This window comes from Cetorhinus maximus, chromosome 11 (genome assembly GCF_964194155.1).
Source record: "Cetorhinus maximus chromosome 11, sCetMax3.hap1.1, whole genome shotgun sequence".
Lineage (NCBI taxonomy): Eukaryota > Metazoa > Chordata > Chondrichthyes > Lamniformes > Cetorhinidae > Cetorhinus > Cetorhinus maximus.
Genome location: NC_135889.1, coordinates 111,880,333 through 111,902,033, shown reverse-complemented (window position 1 = coordinate 111,902,033; position 21,701 = coordinate 111,880,333). Strand labels below are relative to the sequence as shown.

Sequence of the window (21,701 nt, the reverse complement as noted above, 5' to 3'; positions counted from 1 at the left end):
AGAACAGGAAATGGCGGGGAAAATGGTTTTCAGCAATCCAGACACAGTGTCTAGTCCATTGCAGCTGATTTTGCAGGAGTTTTGACTGAAAGCTTATGGATCTGGCTTCAAGAAGGACACTAGCATTTGTTTGATGGTCCTCCTATTGAATCCAGAGGATGTGGTGGAGGCATTGCTGATGGAATTTCTCTAGCACTCTCATGTGTCACTGATACGCATTCCAGGTTCACCATAGGCATACATGATCTACAGTTTGTGGATGACTGCAGTGTATTTGCCCACTCTGCACCAGATTTGCAAACCACACCTAGTCTCTTCTGAGGAGACTCGGCCAATTCTTGAATGTTGCCAAAACAAAATTCATATAGCAATCGAGACCTGGTCAGTCAAATAGTCCACCTCCCATATATGTTGAAGGAGGGACTCTGGAGTATGTTGAGTACTTCCATACTTTGGAAGGCCACCATTGATGAGGAGGTTCAACACCAGATCAGCTATGCCAGCTCAGCCTTCTGCAAACTACAGCAGTGAGAGTTTGACAAGAAAGACTGCTACAATTCAACAAAAGCCCTAGTGTATGGAGCAGTTGTTGTCACCATGCTCCTGTGCTGTAGTGATTTCTGTCTACAGGGTGCACTGCAGCAACTCACCAAGGCTTCTAAGACTGTATCTCCCAAACCTGCAGCCTCTACAATCTAGAAAATAAAGGACAGCAGGTGCATGGCAAGGCCTCCACCTCCAAGTTCCTCTCCAAGTCACAAACCATTCTCATTTGGATATATATCAACATGCCTTCATCGTCACTGGGTCAAAATTTCTACCTAACAGTACTGTGGGTATACATACAGAGGGAATCAGAGGGACTGCAGAGGTTCAACAGGGTTTGAGGGGGAGGCAGTGGCGTAGTGTATTGTCACTGGATTAGTAATCCAGAAAGCCAGGATAAAGCTCTGGGGCCTGGGTTCGGGACCCGGGGCGGGTGCGAGTCCCACCTCAGCCGATGGTGGAACTTGAATTCAATAAATATCTGGAATTAAAAATTCTAATGATGACAATGAAACTATTGTTATATAAACCCATCTGCCATCCTCACCTGGCCTATATATGACTCCGGATCTGCAGTAATGTGATTGACTCTATAATGCTCTCTGAAGTGACCGAGCAAGCCAATCAGTTGTATCAAACTGCTGCAAAGCCATTAAAAAGGAATGAAACTGAAAGCACCGCCCGGCATCGACCTAGGCACCGGAAACAACAAAGGCAAACCCTGCCGATCCGACAAAGTCCTCCTGACCAAAATCTGAGGGCTTGTGCCAAAATTGGGAGAGCTGTGTCGCAGATTGGGCAAGCAACAACGTTACATTGTCATACTCATGGAATCATACTTGACAGATCATGTCCCTCTCACCACCATCACCATCCCTGGGTATGTCCTGTCCCACTGGCAGGACAGATCCAGCAGAGGTGGCGGCACAGTGGTATACAGTCAGGTGGGAGTTGCCCTGGGAGTCCTCAACATCAACTCCAGCCCCAATGAAGTCTTATCTCATGGCATCAGGTCAAACATGGGCAAGGAAACTTCCTGCTGATTAGCAAGTACTGCCCCCCCACCCCCCCCCTCAGCTGATGGATCAGTACTCTCTCATGTTGAACACCACTTGGAGGGAGCACTGAGGGTGACAAGGGCGCAGAATGTACTCTGGGTGGGGGACATCAATGTCCATCATCAAGAGTGGCTCGGGAGCACCACCGCAGACCAAGCTGATCAAGTCCTTAAGGACATAGCAGCAAGACTGGGTTTGCAGCAGGTGGTGAGGGAACCAACAAGAGGGAAAAACATACTTCACCTCATCCTCACCAACCTGCCTGCCGCAAATGCATCTGTCCATGACAGTATCGGTAGTAGTGACCACCGCACAGTCATTGTGGAGACGAAGTCCCTCCTTCACAATGAAGATACCCTTCATCGTGTTGTGTGGCACTACCACTGTGCTAAATGGGATAGATTTCTAACAGATCTAGCAACTCAAGACTGGTCATCCATGAGGCGCTGTGGGCCATCAGCAGCAGCAGAATTGTACTTAACAATAATCTGTAACCTCATGGCCTGGCAAATCCCTCACACTACCATTACCATCAAGCCAGACGATCAACCCTGGTTCAATGAGGTGTGCAGGAGGGCATGCCAGGAGCAGCACCAGGCAGACCTAAAAATGAGTTATCAACCTGGTGAAGCTATAACACAGGACTACTTGTGTGCCAAACACCATAAGCAGCAAATGGCAGGCAGAGCTAAGTGATTCTGCAAATCAATGGATCAGATCTAAGCTCTGCAGTCCTGCCACACCTAGTCATGAATTGTGGTGGACAGTTAAACAACTCACTGGAGGAGCAGGCTCCAAAAATATCCCCATCCTCAATGAGGGGGGAGCCCAGCACATCAGTGCAAAAGATAAGGTTGAAGCATTCGCAACAATCTACAGCCAGAAGTGCCGAATGGGTGATCCATCTCCCCCTTCTCCAGAGGTCCTCAGCATCACAGATGCCAGTTTTCAGCCAATTTGATTCACTCCATGTGATATCAAGAAACAGCTGACGGCACTGGATGCTGCACAAGCTATGGGCACTGACAATATTCCGGCAATGGTACTGAAGACTTATGCTCCAGAACTTGCCGCACCCCTAGCCAAGCTGTTCCAGTACAACTACCACACTGGCATCTACCTGGCTATGTGGAAAATTGCCCAGGCATGTCCTGTACACAAAAAGCAGGACAAATCCAACCCAACCAATTACCGCCGCATCAGTCTACTCTCAATCATTAGTAAAGTGATGGAAGGGGTCATCAACATTGCTATCAAGTGGCACTTGCTTAGCAATAACCTACGCACCGACTCTCAGTTTGGGTTCTGTCAGGGTCACGCAGCTACTGACCTCATTACAGCCTTGGTTCAAACATGGACAAAAGAGCTCAACTCCCAAGGTGAGCTGAGAGTGACTGCCCTTGACATCAAGGCAGCATTTGACCGAGTGTGGCATCAATGAGCCTGAGCAAAACTGGAGTCAATGGGAATCAGGAGGAAAGCTCTCCGCTAGTTATGGTCATACCCAGCACAAGGGAAGATGGTTGTGATTGTTAGTGGTCAAATACCTCAGCTGCAGGAGTTCCACAAGGTAGTGTCCTCGGCCCAACCATCTTCAGCTGCTTCATCAATGAATTTCCTTCCATCATTAGGTCAGAAGTGGGTATGTTCGCTGATGATTGCACAATGTTCAGCACCATTTGCAACTCCCCAGATACTGAAGCAGTCCATGTCAAATGCAGCAAGACCTGGACAATATCCAGGCTTGGGCTGACAAGTAGCAAGTGACATTTGTGCCACACAAACGCCAGGCAATGACCATCTCCAACAAGAGAGAATCTAACCATCGCCCCCTGATGTTCAATGGCATCACCATCACTGAATCCCCCACTATCAACATCCTGGGGGTTACTATTGACCAGAAACTGAACTGGACTAGCCATATAAATGCTTTGGCTACAAGAGCAGGTCAGAGGCTGGGAATCCTGTGGCAAGTAACTCACCTCCTGACACCCTAAAGCCTGTCCACCATCTACAAGACACAAGTCAGGAGTGTGATGGAATAGTCTCCACTTACCCAGATGAAAGTAGCTCCCAGAATGCTCAAGAAGCTTGACAACATCCAGGACAAAGCAGCCCATTTGATTGGCACCCCATCCACAAACATTCACTCCCTCCACCACTGACATACAGTGGCAGCAGTGTGTACCATCTACAAGATGCACTGCAGAAACTCACCAAGGCCCCTTAGACAGCACCTTCCAAACCCATGACTGCTACCATCTAGAAGGACAAGGGCAGCAGATACATGGGGACACCAGCATCTAGAAGTTCCCCTCCAAGCCACTCACCAACCTGACTAGGAAATATATCCCTGTTCCTTCACTGTCGCTGGGTCAAAATCCTGGAACTCCCTCCCTAATAGCACTGCAGATGCACCTATACTGCATGGACTGCAGTGCTTCAAGAAGGCAGCTCACCCCGCCCCCCACCTTCTCAGGGGCAATTAGGAATGGGTGATAAATACTGGCCTAGCCGACGAAACCCTCATCCGGTAAAATGAATTTTAAAAAAGGTGCCTGAACAACACTTTCTCAAGGGCAATTAGAGATGGACAGCAAATCCTGGCCTTGCCAGCGACACCCACATCCTAAAAATGAAAGAAAGCAACACCACAACTTTTGAGGAATATTAAAACCGATCGGGAAATCTGGGCTAATTTGTTGGCATAAAATTTATTACTCCAATATGTAAATTAAAATTTTGAAGAGGCAGGGTACCCTGTAGAATTTAATTTAAAATTTTATTCATGGCCCCAGAAATGACACAAAACAAATTCCAATTGTTTTCCCTTAACCCAAGAGAGTAGGAGGGTGGGGCTCCTGGTCACGAGGTGCAATTATCATTGCACCAACTGACTCGTACACCCAGCTAACAGGAAGCACCTTGTGCTGGAGAAGGGTGTATAGCACTTCATGCGAAGGGACATAGAAGATGAGCATGGGTGCCCTTGCACGTAGAGGCCATTGAAGCCAGTTACCATGAGCAGCCAGAGGCCAGCGGGTGGGGAGAAGGTCAGGAGCAAGAGGCTGCCCTCATTATTACTGGCGAGAACTGCCTTGTTACCATTCTTTTTGGGCTCTCTGGTGTACACACACACGCACCCAGAGTCATGTTCAAGTGTCAGTAAGTATATTAAAGAATTTCTCAGATTTGCTATATACAATGTAAACCCATTAGTGCTCTAGGCAGGACAGAACCCTTCGCTCTCGTACACTCCTATGAAGTTCCCCCCGTGTTGCCTCAGAGGAGATGGAGGCAGGCTCCTCACTTCTCTTTCTAAACGGCAATGAGGGGAGTGATGGCCTGCCTCATCGCACAGGCACCAGTTTGGGACCTCCCTCAGACTGCAGCCTCTGCATGGGCATCCGTGGTCACTAGCATGTGTGCAGCAGACAAGGGCTGTGGAAGAGGGGCTGGGGAGGTGGAGGAAGATGGGAGTGTACTCAGCTCCTTCACCCTCCTCAGCCAGCTCCACAGCCCTGGGCTGGTCTTCAGGTGGGATTGGTGTGGCTGGGTGCTGGTGTACAGCAGTCATCCAATCCAGGGACCACTGGACCAACAGCGCTACCATCTTGTTAAGGGTTCACAGCTCCTCATGCACTCTGTGGGTGTCAGCACTCTGTGTGGACTTTTTCAGGTTACTGAAGGAGGCTTTCACCCTTTCCTGGCCGAGATTCTGCTCTTGCATCCGCTCCAACTGCTGCTGCATGAGTCTCTCCATGAGATTGGCCAATCGCCAATGGTCAAAGTACATGCAGTTGAACCCCTGGGACAATATGGAGCTCATGATGGCGATGGACTCGTCCAATCACAGTCCAACTGTCCCTAATACCTCAGGGAATTCTGCCAGATGTCCACACATCTGTTGCTGATTATGTAAATACTGTGCCCAAAAGGTGACTCCTGAGGCTCCATGTTCCTGCCCACTGGAGCATCATCATGTCTTTCCTCCCTCCTCCGAAGGGGGCTGTGCACAGATGTCTCTAACACTGATAGCTCCTCCTGCACTTTGGTGTGGTGACATTTACCCTGTGCCACTGACTCTAGATGCGCTACACCCTCCTAAGCGCTTGTACCTGAGTTGGTGGAGTGTGCGCTAGTCAGTGATGCTGCTTCCTTGGCCATCTCTCCCTCCTCTTGATGCCCAAGGAATGGTCTGGCCTGGGGTGGGGGTGATGGGGTGGGAGGGGTGAGGGATCAGAGCTGGGGACTGTGTGGGACACAAAATAAGTTATTTAGGCATAGCCCTTCTCATTGTGAAAGCACTCTCTGATACACAGCATTATGGCCTCCACCATTACCACCATGTTCCAAGGTGATCTCAACACTGCCATTATCAACTGCTAACGCTGATTCACCATCACCAAAAGCCAGCTTAACCATGCTCATGCTGCCTGTATGACCCAACCCCATCCTTGCACTCTCTCTCATGCCAACATCCCCCTGTTCTCAGTGAAGTGACATCATGACCTCTACCATTACCACCATGTTCCAAGGTGATTTCAACACCACCTTCATCAACCTCTAACGGCGATTCACCATCACCAACAGACAGCTCTGTCGGCACCCTGGCAATCTCTATGGCCATCTGTTCCATGGGTCGGATGTGTGACAGCCAGGCTGACCTACCCCCAGTCGGGATCATATCTGTTTTGATGAGTTTTCACTTACTCTAGAAGTGACTTGGAGATAGTATTTAGTTTTCCTTAAGTTATTTATTTACACTATTTACATCCAAGACCTTATGGTAAGTATATTGTTTTCTGTTCTGTGGCTTGCTCCCTTGGAGCCTCTTGGTCATCTGACTCTGATGTCATGCTGACATGCCATCAAAATCATTGTCTAATTAATATAACCATTAACCCTTTGCTCTACAATTTTCTTTCACTCTTTTAGGCTAGAACAACAACATGAATTTATGTTAGCCTGATATAAAGTGCATGGAGGCATATTGTTATTCACTGCATCTGTGCATTACAATGCTCATTTACAAGTGTTCTGTGCACACCGATACGAGATGTGTTTACATACAACCCTCAATGCTGAAGCAGAGGTACGTGCCATGTCTCGCACATTGGTTGCAGCATGACCCTCCTCTAAAAAAGCAGAAGGTAATAAGCTCTGGATTGTTACCTGAGCCATGTGCATATTGGCATAGGGTAAATAAAATTAAAGAGGTGAATTTGCGGATCAAAGACTGGTGTGGAAGAGTGGGTTCTGGTTCATGGGGCACTGGTACTGTTACTGGGGAAAGTGGGGGCTGTACCATTGGGACAGTCTACACCTGCAGTGTGCTAGGACCAGTGTTCTAGTGAGGCACATAACTAGGAAAGTAGCGAGGATTTTAAACTAAACAGTGAGGGCAAGGAATCAAATTTGGGAAGATGTGGTAAATCAAAGAGTAGAGACAAGGCAAGAGAGGAAGGTGTTAATATAGGAAAAGATAAACAGACCGTGATAGGATGGGACAGGGAGTACAGATCTAAGAGTAAATCAGCAGATAAGGCTAGGCACTACAAAAATAATAAAAGGACAAAATGAAAGGCTCTGTATCTGAATGCACGTAACATTCAAAACAAAACAGATGAACTAATAGCGCAAATCGAAATAAATAAGTATGATCTGATACAGAGACATAGCTGCAGGATGACATAGATTGGGACCTGAATATTGAAGGGTACATGACATTTATGAAGGACAGGAAGCTAGGAAAATGTGGAGGGGTGGCTCTGTTAATTAATGGTGGTATTAGTACAATAGAGAGTGATGACCTAAGTTCAGGAAACCAGGGTGTAGAAACAGTTTGGGTAAGGGTGAGAAATGGTAAAGGTAGGAAGTCACTTCTGGGAGTGGTGTACAGGCCCCCTCACAATAACCTCATGGTAGGATGGGATATGATGGAAGAAATAATGGAAGCTGGTCAGAGAGGTATGGCGCTTATCATGGGGGTTTTTAATCTACATATAGGCCGGAAAAATCATAAGGGCAAAATAGCCTAGATGAGGAATTTATAGAATGTTTTTGGGATAGTTTCTTAGAACAGCACATTCTGGCACCAACCAGACAGCAGGATATATGAGTTTTGATAGCCATTTAAAAAAGAAAAGTTAACTAAGTGATTGCTGGTCCTATAGAAAGTGCGTCTGGGGAATTAATAATGGAAAATAAGGATATGACAGATGAATTGAACAGGCATTTTGCATCAATCTTCACTATAGAGGATGCAAGCAACATCACAGAAGTAGCTGTAAATCAGGAAATGGAAGGAAGGGAAGAACTCAAGAAAATTACAATCATCAGGGAATTGGTGTTGAGAAAATTGTTGGAGCTGTGGGCTGATGAGTCCTCAGCTCCTAATGGACTTCATACTTGGGTCTTCAAAGGAGTGGCTAGTGAGAGAGTTGACATGTTGGTTTTAATTTTCCAAAATTCTCCAGATTCGGAGAAGGTTCCATTAGATTGGAAAATAGTGAATGTAACTCCTTTATTCAAAAAGGGATGGAGACAGAAAGCAGGAAACTGCAGGTCAGAAAATGTCAGAAGCTATTATTAAAAAGGGCACTTAGAAAAATTCAAGGTAATCAGGCAGGGTCACATGGTTTTGTGAAAGGGAAGTCATGTTTAACCAATTTATTGGAGTTCTTTGAAGAAGTAATGTGTGCTGTGGATAAAGGGGAACCGGTGAATGTACTGTGCTTAGAATTCCAGAAGGCATTTGATAAGTTGCCACATTAAAGGTTATTGCAGAAAATAAAAGCTCATGGTGTAGAGGTTAACATTTTGGCATGGAAAGGAGATTAGCTAGCTAACAGGAAACAGAGAGTAGCCATAAATGGGTCTTTTTTCTATTTGACAGGATGTGACAAGTGGTGTGCCACAAGGATCAGTGCTGGGGCCTCAACTTTTTACAATTTAGACAAATGACTTGGATGGACGGACTGAAGGTATGGTTGCTAAATTTACTGATGGCACAAAGGTAGGTAGGAAAATAAGTTGTGAAGAGGTTATGAGGAGGCTACAAAGGGATGTATATAAGTTAAGTGAGTGGGCAAAGATCTGGCAAATGGAGTATAATGTGGAAACATGTGAAATTGTCCATTTTGGCAAGAAGAATAAAAACCAAAGCATATTATCTAAATGGTGGAAGATTGCAGAGCTCTGAGATGCAAAGGGACCTGGGTATCCTAGTGCATGAATCACAAAAGTGTGCAGGTACAGCAAATAATTAGGAATGTTAATAGAATGTTATCATTTATTGTGAGGGGAATTGAATACAAAAATAGGGAGGTGATGCTTCAGTTATACAAACCATTAGTGAGACCATATCTGGAGTACTGTGCACAGTATTGGCCTTCATATTTAAGAAAAGACGTAACTGCATTAGAAGCAGTTCAGAGAAGGTTTACTGGAATAATGCCTGGAATGGGCGGGTTGTGTTATGAGGAATGGTTGGACTGGCTAGGCTTGTATCCACTCGAATTTAGAACATCTGGCAAAGAAGCAACTTCACTGAAACATATAAAATCCTGTGGGGTTTTCACAGGGTGTTTGAGGAGAGGATATTTCCTCCTGTGGGAGAATCTAGAACTAGGAGCCACTGTTTAAAAATAAGGGGTCGCCCATTTAAGGCAGAGAGGAGGAGAAGTTTTTTTTCTCTGAGACTTGTGAGTCTTTGGAACTCTCCTCCTCAAAAGGCAGTGGAAACAGAGTCTTTGAATATTCTTAAGGTAGAGGTAGATAGATTCTTGATAAGCAAGGGGGTGAAAGGTTATCGGGGGTAGGCGGGAATGTGGAGTTGAGGTTACAATCAGATCAGCCATTATCATATTGAATGGCAGAGCAGGCTCGAGGGGCCGAGTGGCCTACTCCTGCTCCTAATTCATATGTTCTTATGTTCTTAGAGCTCTGTGTGGATGAGCCAAACTACTTACCTGGCCAGAACACAGCAGGTCATTAAAAGTTTTCCTGTAGTGAATCCGTGAGCGCTGATGGTTCCTTGCTTGTTTTAATGTATTCATTCACAGGATGTGGGTGTTGTTGCCTAGGCCAGCATTTATTCTCCAATTCTAATTGCCCTTGAGAAGGTAGTAGTGAGCTGCCTTTTTGAACCACTGCAGTCCATGCGGTGTAGGAACTCCCACTGTGCCGTTAGGAAAGGAGTTCCAGGACTTTGACCCCACGACAATGAAGGAACGGCGATGTAGTTTCAAGTCAGGATGGCCTGTGTCTTGGATTGGAACTTACAGGTGGTGGTGTTCCCATGCATCTGCTGCCCTTGCCTTGCCAGGTGGCAGAGGCCACGGGTTTGGAAAGTGCTGTCTAAGAAGCCTCGGCGCGTTGCTTTGATGAGGCAGCAACAATGACAATTCCACCACAGGGAAAGCCCATGATGGGCCATCCATTCTAGGGTCAACTAAGGGTCGGACAACATCTAGAGCTTGGACACACACTTGAGAAAGCAATGACATCTCTTCCCAGACTTTTGCGTTGATGACCTACCTCTCAATTGGACCTTTCTGAAGGCTCGCTTTTTATCTGCGTTCGAGTCCCAACCTAGGAATGCCTCCAACCATTCACCACTTCTGGTGTTGCCCGTTCCGACTCCTATCCTAGCCTGCCACCCACCACCCCCAACCCCACCCCACAGACCGGAAATCTGAAGCTCGGGCAGACATTTTTAGATTTGTGGATTTGTGGAGCCAGGAATTCTCCCGTCTTAGTGCACCTGAATCGGAAGCAAAACTTTAGGCCCCAATAATTAATTACTCTGAGCATTCTAAAGCTAACTTCTTATTACATTTTGAGGTTGTTCAGTGGAGTTAATAGCAAACTGACAGTGCTTAGTCTATTTAAGGGAATGCTCACTTAATGTTTTATTTAAATCTTTTGATTAATAGTGCTGCAGCATTTCCATGGAAATTGGCAATTGGAGAGAATTAGAAGATAAAATGGTAGATTAATGTGATGTCTCAAGTTTACTGAACGGGTTTATTTTGGTTTGGTGATTTTTTATGATCAGGCAGGTGAGCAGCATCAGGGTTAGCAGTTGAAATATGTTTCCATTTAGCTCCCACTGAGCCAAGGCAAGAAAAGCTCGATACAGAATAAAGCTTCCGTGACTTTGTTCTATCAACATGCCTTTCCCAACTTCAGAAAATCAACACTTCAATGGGAAATCTCTGCTTCCTAAAGTCCTGTGGCTTCTGACGGAAAAGAGAATGGGTTGCCCATGGAAAGAGGTGTTGTAGGATGACTGAGTTGTACTATTACTGATAGAGTTGATCTGCAGTCACTTCTTGGGTGGAAACATTCAGTTTATTTACAACATGCTCAGCAGCAACTAAATGCGTGCTTTCAACTCCAACTCTGTGGGCAGAATTTTGCCCTTGGCGTACGGGATCAGCGGGAGCAGTCTGGAAGCCGCCCACCGCCCGCGATTGGCAGCGCTCCGTGATTTTACGCAGGTGGGCCAACAATTAAGGCCTGCCCAGCGTGATACGCGAGTGGCCTGTGCCGGGCAGGGGGAGGAGTACGATCAGGCCTAGCGTGAACCTCGCGCATGCACGCGAGAGAGCGCAGAATAAGCTCCCTGGGGCATGGAGCTGTCTCAGGGAGATGAAGAGATATTTTTTTTAAAAAGAACAGAAAAATGTAATGAAACATGTCCTCTCGTGTGACTCTGTGACATGAGCAGGGTCGTGTTTTTAATGAAAAAATAAAGTTTTTATCGAATTTTTAATTACTTTTAGGAACCTCATCCCACCCGTGGATAAGGGTTCCAAAAAAGTGCAAAGGCTGCTTGGCCTTTTCACCTGCCCACCAACCATTAGGTTGAACGGGCAGTGAAAAATTAAACTTAACTGATAACTTAATGGCCTTAATAGGCCTTTTAATCGTCGCCGCGTTAGCTGCCAGCTCTTGCACGCCCCTGCCTACCGAGCCACTGCACGACTGCGCGTTGACATCGACACGCTCAGCCGACGTCATCTCACATCATTTTGCGCTTGGTCGGGTGGGGTGCATGGCCACCCGCCAAGCTAAAAATCCAAGTGTCTCTCTACACTAACTGCCGAGGTGGCCCGCGCTGCTCTCCTATTGGCTGCTACAGGTCATGTAATCTTCCTTAACAAGTATTATTCTTAAAGGTACATTACACACTAAATAAAACCTAATTAATTAAAACTATATAATTACTGCAGGTGGCCAATGGAAAGGCAAGGTAATCGAACTGTCAATGCCTTGCCAGAATCCAATGTGTTAAGCCCCAAAAATGGGGCTTGAACAAGATACATGATCCATGACAGATGTTCCCATTGCATCAACTTTTACTCGTTGACTTTTTATGCCTTTCATTACTATTTGATTATAAATCAAGTTATTCATAGAATCATGGAATGTTTCAGCAGCGAAGCAGCAATTCGGCCCATCATGCCTATACTGACTTTTTAAAGGAGCTATCCAATTAGTCTCATTGTCTTGCCCTTTTTCCATGGCCCTGTAACATTTTCCCTGTTAAGTATTTATCCAATTCCATTTTGAAAGTCATTTGCCGGGATTTTCCGGCCCCATCGTGGCAGGACCCGCTGCAGGAGATACAACGGCCCAGACAAAATTCTATTGACTTTCGGCAGGACCAGACCATCCCAGCGGCAGGCAGGGCTGGAAAATCCCGCCCATTATTTTATCTTCTTCTGCCCTTTCAGGCAATTTCTCAGTCACTGTTTTCAAGTAGGAAACACAGCAGCCGCCTTGCGCATAGCGAGTTCCCGCAGAGAAGAGCTCCCCTGCTCTTCTTCAGTACGGTGCTAAGAGATTTTATTTTCTACCCACCTAACAGAATCTCATTTTAACATCTCATCCAAAAATGGCATCTCCCTCAGTGCAGCAGTTCACTGGAGTGTCAGCCTAGTGTTTTGTGCTCAAGCCTATGGAGTTTAATTTGAACCCACAGCCTTCTAACTCCCAAGTGAGAGTGCTATCAACTGAGCCAGAGTTGACACTCTATATTTTACCAAATACCTGCCTGCTTTGTACTTCAAACCTTTCAGAACATCCATTTTACTTATAGGGCCTTTATTATTTCATCCAAGATCCCTCAGTTTTATACCCTGAGTGAGCATGTTGCCAATCTTACCATAATGTGTATCTGAGGTTTATGTCGCTTGGCCAAGTCAATAATATTCACTCCATTGTAATAGAGATTTTCAATGCAGCCATGAAAGTTCTTCCTCAAAAAATTCACCGATTTGCCTGGAACTGGGATTCCTCCAAAACTGAGCTTTGAAAGAAAAAGAGGATACACAAAAAGGAATGATTATTACAGCATTTCTTCATGGGATAAAGTAATAGCAATATACAAAATAATTAAAGGCGCTAGGATATTGTGAGTTTGATCATATCTGTTGTTGCAATACAGCAATTTTTTCCAGATAATTAAATGACTATCAATGTTCAATTGCCCTGCAATAGCTGGCAGAATAACAAATACATGTACAATTCTTATTTCTTATTAATAAGTAATTAATTTAGACCCTATTTGATTGTCTTACCATAGAGTCTGGATCCTTTGTTCACATTGTAAATGATCAAGATAAATGCACTGAGAATTGCTGTACACAACATAGTGCACAACGGTTTTAACCCTCAGTATCAGCAAAATATTTTGAGATGCAATTCTTGAAGGAAATTAGACCCTTCCAACAAATAATTCCAAAAGTGCTGATCTTATACTTGATGGTGTTTTTCATGCTACAATTAATTTTGGTCACTGAGGGTAGGCAGGAGAAAATCCAGATGCTTGTTCTTCATTATAATTTATTCGTCTTTGCTGGAAAGTATGTGGTGTAGATATCTGGTAAGATATCAGTCGTGTGTTTCCCCACATTCAGGGCTCACTGTTTAGACTCTTCTATGGAGAATGACCATTTGAATGAGGCATGCGGTGTCTATTGAACCATATCCTTGATGGTGGTATCCAAGACATGGGCCATGGGCTGAATCCACTTTGCTGGCTCCTTTTACCCAACTCTTGATTAGTTCACTCCAAAAGAAGGTATTCTCAGGCCAAGAATGTCCTCATCCCTGGCCTGGGATACACTGAGCAGTCAATAGGTCAGGCTCAACCAGGACGACTGGCTTCAGGCCAGATATCTGTGCATCTGACCTGAGTGATCCAGGCTTGGATTTTGGCCCAGTTCCCATTAAAAAAGCTAGCTGCTTAGTTTCAACAGCCTTGCCCCCTCACTTAAAATATTACTTTAACACTTCAGTTTGAAGCAATTTAAATATCAATTACTCAACATAAAATTGTCTGCTGCTATTCATGTTGGAACAACTTGTTACTCTCACTAAATTGTACTGCTCAGGGTAGAAATCCATCCCTGGTGGCTGTGCAAAATGGACAATAGCGAATGAATCAGGCTCCCATTTCACACTAGGTCCAATTTATTTCCCACTGTAGTCAATATAAAAAAAGCTGGAAATTAGTTGTGGCCCATTTTGGTCTACAACTCCCCAACCACACCCCCATGACAAATTTATAATTCCTCCTGTTTAAATCTGTAATGAGCCTTCACCGCCTGAAAATAACCCCACTCTGCTCAATTATTTGAAACTCTTGCACAAATGGAGACCTTGCATCCACTCCCACTGGAACTCTTGTATCTTTGCAAAGACTCTTTGGCCTAGACTTTGAGGCTTTCTGTTGTGGTGAAAACCCCAGAAATGCCCAAAATTTCTAAGTCCCTTGAACCCTGAATTTCTATCTTTGTGGGGATGGGACTGGAGTCAGGCTGGGGTTCTCGCATGCGAGGTTTGTGGAGGCAGTTGGCCATTCAAGTCACCAGCTGTCTCTGCTGAATTGGGATTTTGGAAGGCCGGGAGTGTGTAACCCAGAGTATGCAGATTAGACCAGGTAAGAGCTGGTCCGAACTTGGTCAACTCATTTGGATTACCAGGGTACCCCTTTGGAGAGGTAAGGAACCCCTTTGGGTAGGGTCCCAGGACACATTTGGGAGATGTAAGGCACGCTTTGGGTTTGTTAAAATTAAACATGATTAAGCACTTTTACATACAAACTCATTGGAACTGTCAAGCTGCCACAGAACTGTCCAGCTGTCAAGGAACTGTCAAGCTGTCAAGGAAATGTCAAAGCTGTCAAGGAAATGTCCAAGGATACTAGGTCAGTTGGCATGGAGAGGGGAAGGACAAAGTGTGGTGGGTGAGAGCATGGATTGACATAGTGGTTATCATTGTGGGATGATTGGAGGCATAAGTTGGAATAGGAGGTATGAAGGGTCATGGGGGTGTGTGGGTTGACATAGGTTGGCATGAATGGGGAACAGGGAGTGTGTTGGGGTGTGAAGGCTGGAGGGATGTTTTTTGTTTTAATATTTTTTGTTATTTATTTAATAACAGTGCCAGTGAACAGAGGAAGACTTCCCCCAGCCCACCTCCACACTTGTTCTGGGGTCGCCCGCCCTGTCTCCTAGTTGGCGGACATTTTCAAAGTCAGGTTTGTAGATGCAGGAAATGTCCCCACTCTGCACAGCCAACCTGGGGTGAAAATCTGGGCCTTTATTTCTACAGGCATTAAGCCCAAGCTTCACAGGGTTAAGATCCAACACTACTTTACAATACAGCATCAAATCTCTGTGAAGCAATGTGTAACTTATAATTGCGTATAATATTCTTTTGGCATTAATTAAAATGAAGTTATTTTAGTTCTTTATCATTCCGCACTTGTGGAACATTAAACTGGGATGAGAAGTGAATTACTTATGATTGATTTGGGTATGAACACAGTTATCTCATGTTTCCTGATGCTGTATTAGTAAATGTGGTCATGAATGTAATAATGAGCAGCTACATATGAACCATGTGGACCAGATAGATTACAGGTTGGACCTATGATCTATACTGCATTAGGTAATCTCAGATGACCTAACGATGAGGGCCATATGTAAGATAGTAGAGCAATTTTTTGCAAATTTAACGAGATATTACTGAAGCCTGACCAAATTTAATGTACCAGCATGGCGTTAATGGGCCAACTTCTTTAAAACTTGATGAACTGAAACATTTACCTTGTTTTTTCGAACTGCTGACAAAATACAGATAAGGATGTCAGACTGAATGGGGCCACCGTGCTACAGTCAGACATTTGCATCAAGTTAAGGAAACAGAGCTTGAGAGTTCTGTGAAAATGCTCCGAGGGGAAAATGTTCATGTTGGCGTGGGGGACGGGCCCGGCACACTGATGTGTAAAATGACGCGTGGTGATGTCAGGCGTGTGTCCCGACATCACCGCGTGTCATTCAGACCTTTTGTTCAGCGGGCGCGTGCAGGAGGCGGCTGAGCATCCGCTGAACCGTCCAAGGCTTGTTAAGGCCATTAAGAAACCAATTACAGCAATTATCAATGCTGCCCGTCCCAACCTTAAGGTTGGCGGGCAGGCAAAGTGTCCAAGCGGCCTTCGCGTTTTTTAGGAACCCTTACCCACGAGCGGGATGAGGTTTTCTAAAGCTTTTAATAATTAAATAAATATTTTTTCCGCAATTCATAAACATGTCCCAGCTCATGTGACACTGTCAGGTGAGGGGACATGTCTACATAATTTTTATTTGACACTTTCAATTTGAACTTGATCTCCCTGAGGCAGCTCTGTGCCTCAGGGAGGTTTCTGCAACTGAGCGCGAAAGAGCGCAGGCCCGGACTCTCCCTCCTCCCCCCACCCACACGTGTAGTGCTGAGCGCCTACTGGCCATGTGTCACCCTGGGCGGGCCAATTAAGGCCTGCCCATGTAAAACGGAGGCGCGCAGCCGATGGCAGGCAGCGATCAGCTCCACACCTGCCCTTGCCTGCGCCTGCCCACGACCGGCCCGCCCGACAGGCAGAAAATCCTGCTCCTAGCTATCACAAATTAAGGACCTGCTGCAAACTATGCATTCCTGTCAGGCATAAGTAACCTTGAGGTCCATTGATCATCAATAAGGGTAGGAGATACCACCAGTGGATGCTAGCCAGCATAATTTGGGGCATGTATGCACCTGGAAGAAAACAAATGTGAGAACTGACTCTCCAGGAATTCTAGCGCTCTTCTGCAGCAGTCAGTTGGATGGCCTGATCAGTCGTACAGAAAGAAGCACCCCTCCTTGTCACTCAGCCGATCACTTGTTAACTTGGCTGTATGTATAACTTGTCTTTTTTTTTTGTTAGGGGGTCAGCTTTGTGCTGTAAGGTTTCCTGCAGATGTATGCTGGATTTAGCTTTGTGTTTAATAAATACGCCAAATTTTCACCCTGAAACTGTGTCTGGTGTTAATAAGGGTCCAAATCTTGAAACCTGTAGATTTGGTATTGCATTTAAATATACAGCATTTTGTAACCTCTACATGTGAATGACACCATGCCTGAAATAATGGTTTTTGGGATACTGGAGGACAAGATAAGGTGAAGCTGTGATGGATCCCAGAGTCAACTCACTAGCTCTATTCGCACATGAATAATCAGGTTGGTATGTGTTGAATGCATTGTCCAGTTTAGGCCCCTATGTTCAGGATAGCAAGGAGAAAACTAGGGTGGTGGGGGGAGGGCAGTGGGGAAGTCTTGGGGGGAGGAAGGGAGGGAGAGCATAGAAAATCTAAACACTAAAACATCCTTCTTTAACTCTTTCAAGATGTGAGAATTGTGATAAAGGTTAATTTGGTGGGGTTGGCATGCAGTGGCTTTAGGAATGATGCACATGGCATTGAAGCAAGCCCTGGATGTGAGATGATTCATGAGTAGACCCTATAATCCTATAAGTAGGGGTTTTTAGGTCTCCAGTTATACAAAACAACTTCTTGATAAGGGAATAATAAATTATTTCTGTTGTGCTTCCTGACTGGTAGAAGTTATCTCAAGTGTGTGTAAGTAATTATATTTAAAAAATTGAAGCATTTTTGTCGAAGTAGTTGTAGTGCTTCATCCAATCTTAGTTTTCACAATTCCAAGAGCATTATTTTACTACAAGTACTGTTTGGTCAATGAGACCTCCTGGGATGAACATATGCAGACAACTGGTCCAAGTTATATGCATGGCCAAATGTTCCATTGTATGTCTTTTAATGTTAAAAAGATTCAAAATGGAGTTTAATAAGAAACTTTTTTAATTAAAAAAGTTCTATTGCAACCAACATGAAGCCAATGGGGCATGAGGTGCCTTTAGATGATACAACATACTTCCATCAATGAGATGCTGTTTACTCCATATTTAGGTTATGCTAAGTAGTTTATGTTGATGTGAAAGGAAAACCACTTGACATCCAACAGATTGTGTAGGACAAGCTGTCTGCATCTGAACAACAAAAAAAAACTGTGATGTTAATAAAGCTCTGGTTAGGCCACAACTAGGGTTTTGAGTCATCACACATTAGGAAGAACGGGTGGATCCTTGAATGGGTACAGAGGTTTACCAGAATGGTTCAAGGTATGAGAGATTTTAGCTACAAGGTTAGGTTGGAGAAGCTGGAATTGTTCTCATTGGAGCAAAGGGGTTTGAGGGGAGATTTGAAAGAGGTGTACAAGGTTATGACAGGTTTAGATAAGGTAGACAATTAAGAAAATATTTTCCCATTAGCTGATGGTACAATGACTAGGGGACACAAATTTAAGATTTTGGGCAAAAGATGTGAGGAAGAACTTTTTTATGCAACAAGCAAAGATTGGCTGGGTGGTTAACAGTGAGGTTGAGTGTCTTGGGTTACAGGAAGATTTAGATGGTATGGTCAAATGGGCAGATAAGTGGCAGATGGAATTTAACCCTGAAAAGTGTGAGGTGATACACTTTGGAAGGAGTAATTTGACAAGGAAGTATTCAATGAACGGCATGGCACTAGGAAGTTCTGAGGAACAAAGGGACCTTGGCATGTGTGTCCATAGATCTCTGAAGGTGGAGGGGCATGTTAGTGGGATGGTGAAAAAGGCATATGGGACATTTGCCTTTATCAATTGAGGCATAGATTACAAAAGTAGGGAGGTCGTGTTGGAGTTGTATAGAACCTTGGTGAGGCCACAGCCGGAGCACTGTTTGCAGTTCTGGTCGCCACATTATAGGAAGGATGTGATTGCATTGGAGGGGGTGCAGAGGAGATTCACCAGGACGTTGCCTGGGATGAAACATTTAAGTTATGAAGTGAGGTTGGATAGACTTGGGTTGTTTTCATTGGAGCAGAGAAGACTGAGGGGTATACCTGATCAAGGTATACAAGATTATGAGGGGCATGGACAGCTGTTCCCCTTAATTTAAGGGTCAGTCACAAGGGGGCATAAGTTCAAGGTGAGGGGCAGGAGGTTTAGCGGGGATGTGAGGAAAAACCTTTTTACCCAGAGGGTGGTGACGGTCTGGAATGTGCTGCCTTGGAGGGTGGTGGAGGCGGGTTGCCTCACATCCTTTAAAAAGTACCTGGGTGAGCACTTGGCACATCATAACATTCAAGGCTATGGGCCAAGTGCTGGTAAAAGGGATAGGTAGGTAGGTCAGGTGTTTCTCACATGTCGGTGCAGACTCGATGGGCCGAAGGGCCTCTTCTGCACTGTGATTCTGTGATTCTGAAGTGGCAATGATCTGGAACTCACTGCCTATGAGGGTGATGGCAGCAGACAACTCAATAATTTCCATAGGATACTGAATAGGCACATGAGGGAAATAAACTTGTAGGGCTACGGAGATAGAGCGTGGGAATGGGACTGATTGTATTGCTCTACAAAGAGCCAACATGGCTCAATGGGCCGAATCGCCTTTTACTGTGCCACAACGACTCTATGACAAATATTGTAAAGTATTTATTTACATCATAGAAGTAGGCCATTCATCCCAGGATGCCTCTGCTTATGCTCCACATGAACTTCCTCCCACCCCCCTCCCCACCTTCATCTAATCCTATCAACATGTCATTCTATTTATTTTTCCCTCATGTATTAACCTGTTTCCATTTAAATGTATCTATGCTATTTGGCTCAGCTGCACCTAGCGATAGCAAGTTTCACATTCTAACCATTCCCTGGGTAAGGACTTTCTTCCGAACGCCTCATTGGATTTATTAGCGGCTTTCTTAGTTCTGGCCTCATCGGCAACGTGAATCAGGCGTTCGAAGATTTCTTTCCAATGTTTGACTTGCCTTTCTCTTAGGTACAAGTCTCACCTCGTAATCAATATCCAGATGATCAAACTCTCCTTTGGTTCGAAAGTGCTGCGTGTGCTTATCCACGGTGAAGTTCACTTGTTTGTTGTAGCGTTCGATGGTAATGGAGTGCCAGTGCTGATCGTCCAGCAGGCTCCCCAATGTGACTGAGGTGTGGCCGTTGATGGAATGCAACTTTGTGCTACCTAAAATATAGAAAGGCTGTACAGTTACATTTTCCCACATCAATGAAAGTCTTGACAAATGTGCATGAAGCTATTGCCTTAGGAATGGAAATCCAGCTGAGCTACATAATGAAACATGGGAACTGTTAAATCAACAGAGAAAACTGGTTCGCAAATTTTTGAATGGTGGGTATCCACCTGAAACATTGAATTTTGTAGCAGGGAAGGAGCCCAGTCATAGAATCAAAGAATCTTACTACATTGTAGAAGGCTTCTCGGATCATTGGGTCTGAAAAAGGTCTTTGACAGAGGTATTCAATTAGCCCCAAAACCCTCTTATTTCCTGAAAGTCCTGCTATTGTTACCTTTTCAGGTAATTATCCAATTCCCTTTTGCAAGTTGCTATTGATTCCACTTCTACCACCCTTTCAGGCAGTGCATTTCCAGGTCATAACTCACTTGGTTCAAAAGAAAATCCCCTCATCTCCCCTCTGGTTCTTTTGCCAATTATCTTAAATCTGTGTCCTTTGTATGTGGCACCTTGCTGCTTCTCTATACTTATTTTAGCAATATCTTCATAATTTTGAACGCCTCAATTAAATCTCTCCTGAAACTTCCCCACTCTAAAGAGAACAATCCCAGCTCCTCAAGTCTCTCCATATAACTGAAGGCCCTTGTACCTGGAATCACTTGGGTAAATCACCTCTGCACCTTTCCCATTGACCTTGATATCCTTCTCAAAGTTTGATGTCCAGTTGTTGGACATAATAATCCAGCTATAACCTAAACTGGTGATTTATGAAGGCTTAACTTCCTTGTTTATGTACTTCAAGCTTCTATTTATAAAGTAATGGATTACAATATATTTTTAATAGTTTTGTCATTTCTCCTGACGCCTTTGAGATGTGTATATCTAAGCCCTTTGTTTCTGTGCCCCTTTTAAAATGACATTGTTTAGTTAATTTTACATCTCCTCAGTTTTTCCTTCCAAAATGAATCACTTCACATTTCTCTGCATTAAATTTTAACTGTCATGTGTTTCCACATTCTCTTTGTTGTGCTTGTATCCATTATCTTTTTTGTCTTTTCCTCTGTCCTTTGTCAATCCCCTCATTTATCCACACTCCTATTTAAAGATCTCATGTGTTCTACTTCCAGCACTGGATGGAATTTAATGTCCCCCCTGCCCCACTCTCTCGTGGGGTTGATGGGAGTTGGTGGGGTAGCCGTTTGATTGGGCGGGAGAGTACAATGGGGAGATCTGCTGCCACTTTCCTGACTACCTCCCCCAACCCACTTTTCCGGCCCTCATGCTAGATGACATTGTAAATGGTTCCCATTCCTCAGCAATTGTTCACATCCCTTTCAAAACTAATCTTACCATTCTCTCTTCAAAAATTTCCATTAGTGTTCCCTCAGTCCTTGTCCCCATAGTTCTGCATGTCTCATTGTCAGCCTCTTTAAAATCAGTGAAAGTTTATCACTTACCAGATTCACGCCCATCCTTTCCACAATTTCGGGTTTGGATTTGTCCAATCATGCTTACTGTCCACCAATAAAAGTGAATGTAACAAACATTAAAAAATATCTGCTCAGTAACTCTGTATATGGTGCATTTTCCCTCCTCATCTTCGTCAAACTTTCTGAATCTTCTGGCAAGGTCAATCACATGATCCTTTTTGCTATCAAGCTCATTGCCATGTCCCTTA

General features: G+C 44.6%; 1 protein-coding gene across 1 annotated transcript in view; it reads right to left on the bottom strand.

Moving 5' to 3' along the window:
* The window catches only part of LOC144686219 (contactin-associated protein-like 5), a 738,881-nt gene that overhangs the window by 441,081 nt on the left and 276,099 nt on the right, over positions 1 to 21,701 (bottom strand). The window contains exons 7-8 of the mRNA XM_078551310.1: positions 19,829 to 20,013; positions 12,781 to 12,924 (exon numbers count right to left, since the gene is read on the bottom strand). Coding sequence (XP_078407436.1) covers positions 12,781 to 12,924; positions 19,829 to 20,013 — 329 coding nt within the window. The remainder of the gene's footprint in view (positions 1 to 12,780; positions 12,925 to 19,828; positions 20,014 to 21,701) is intronic.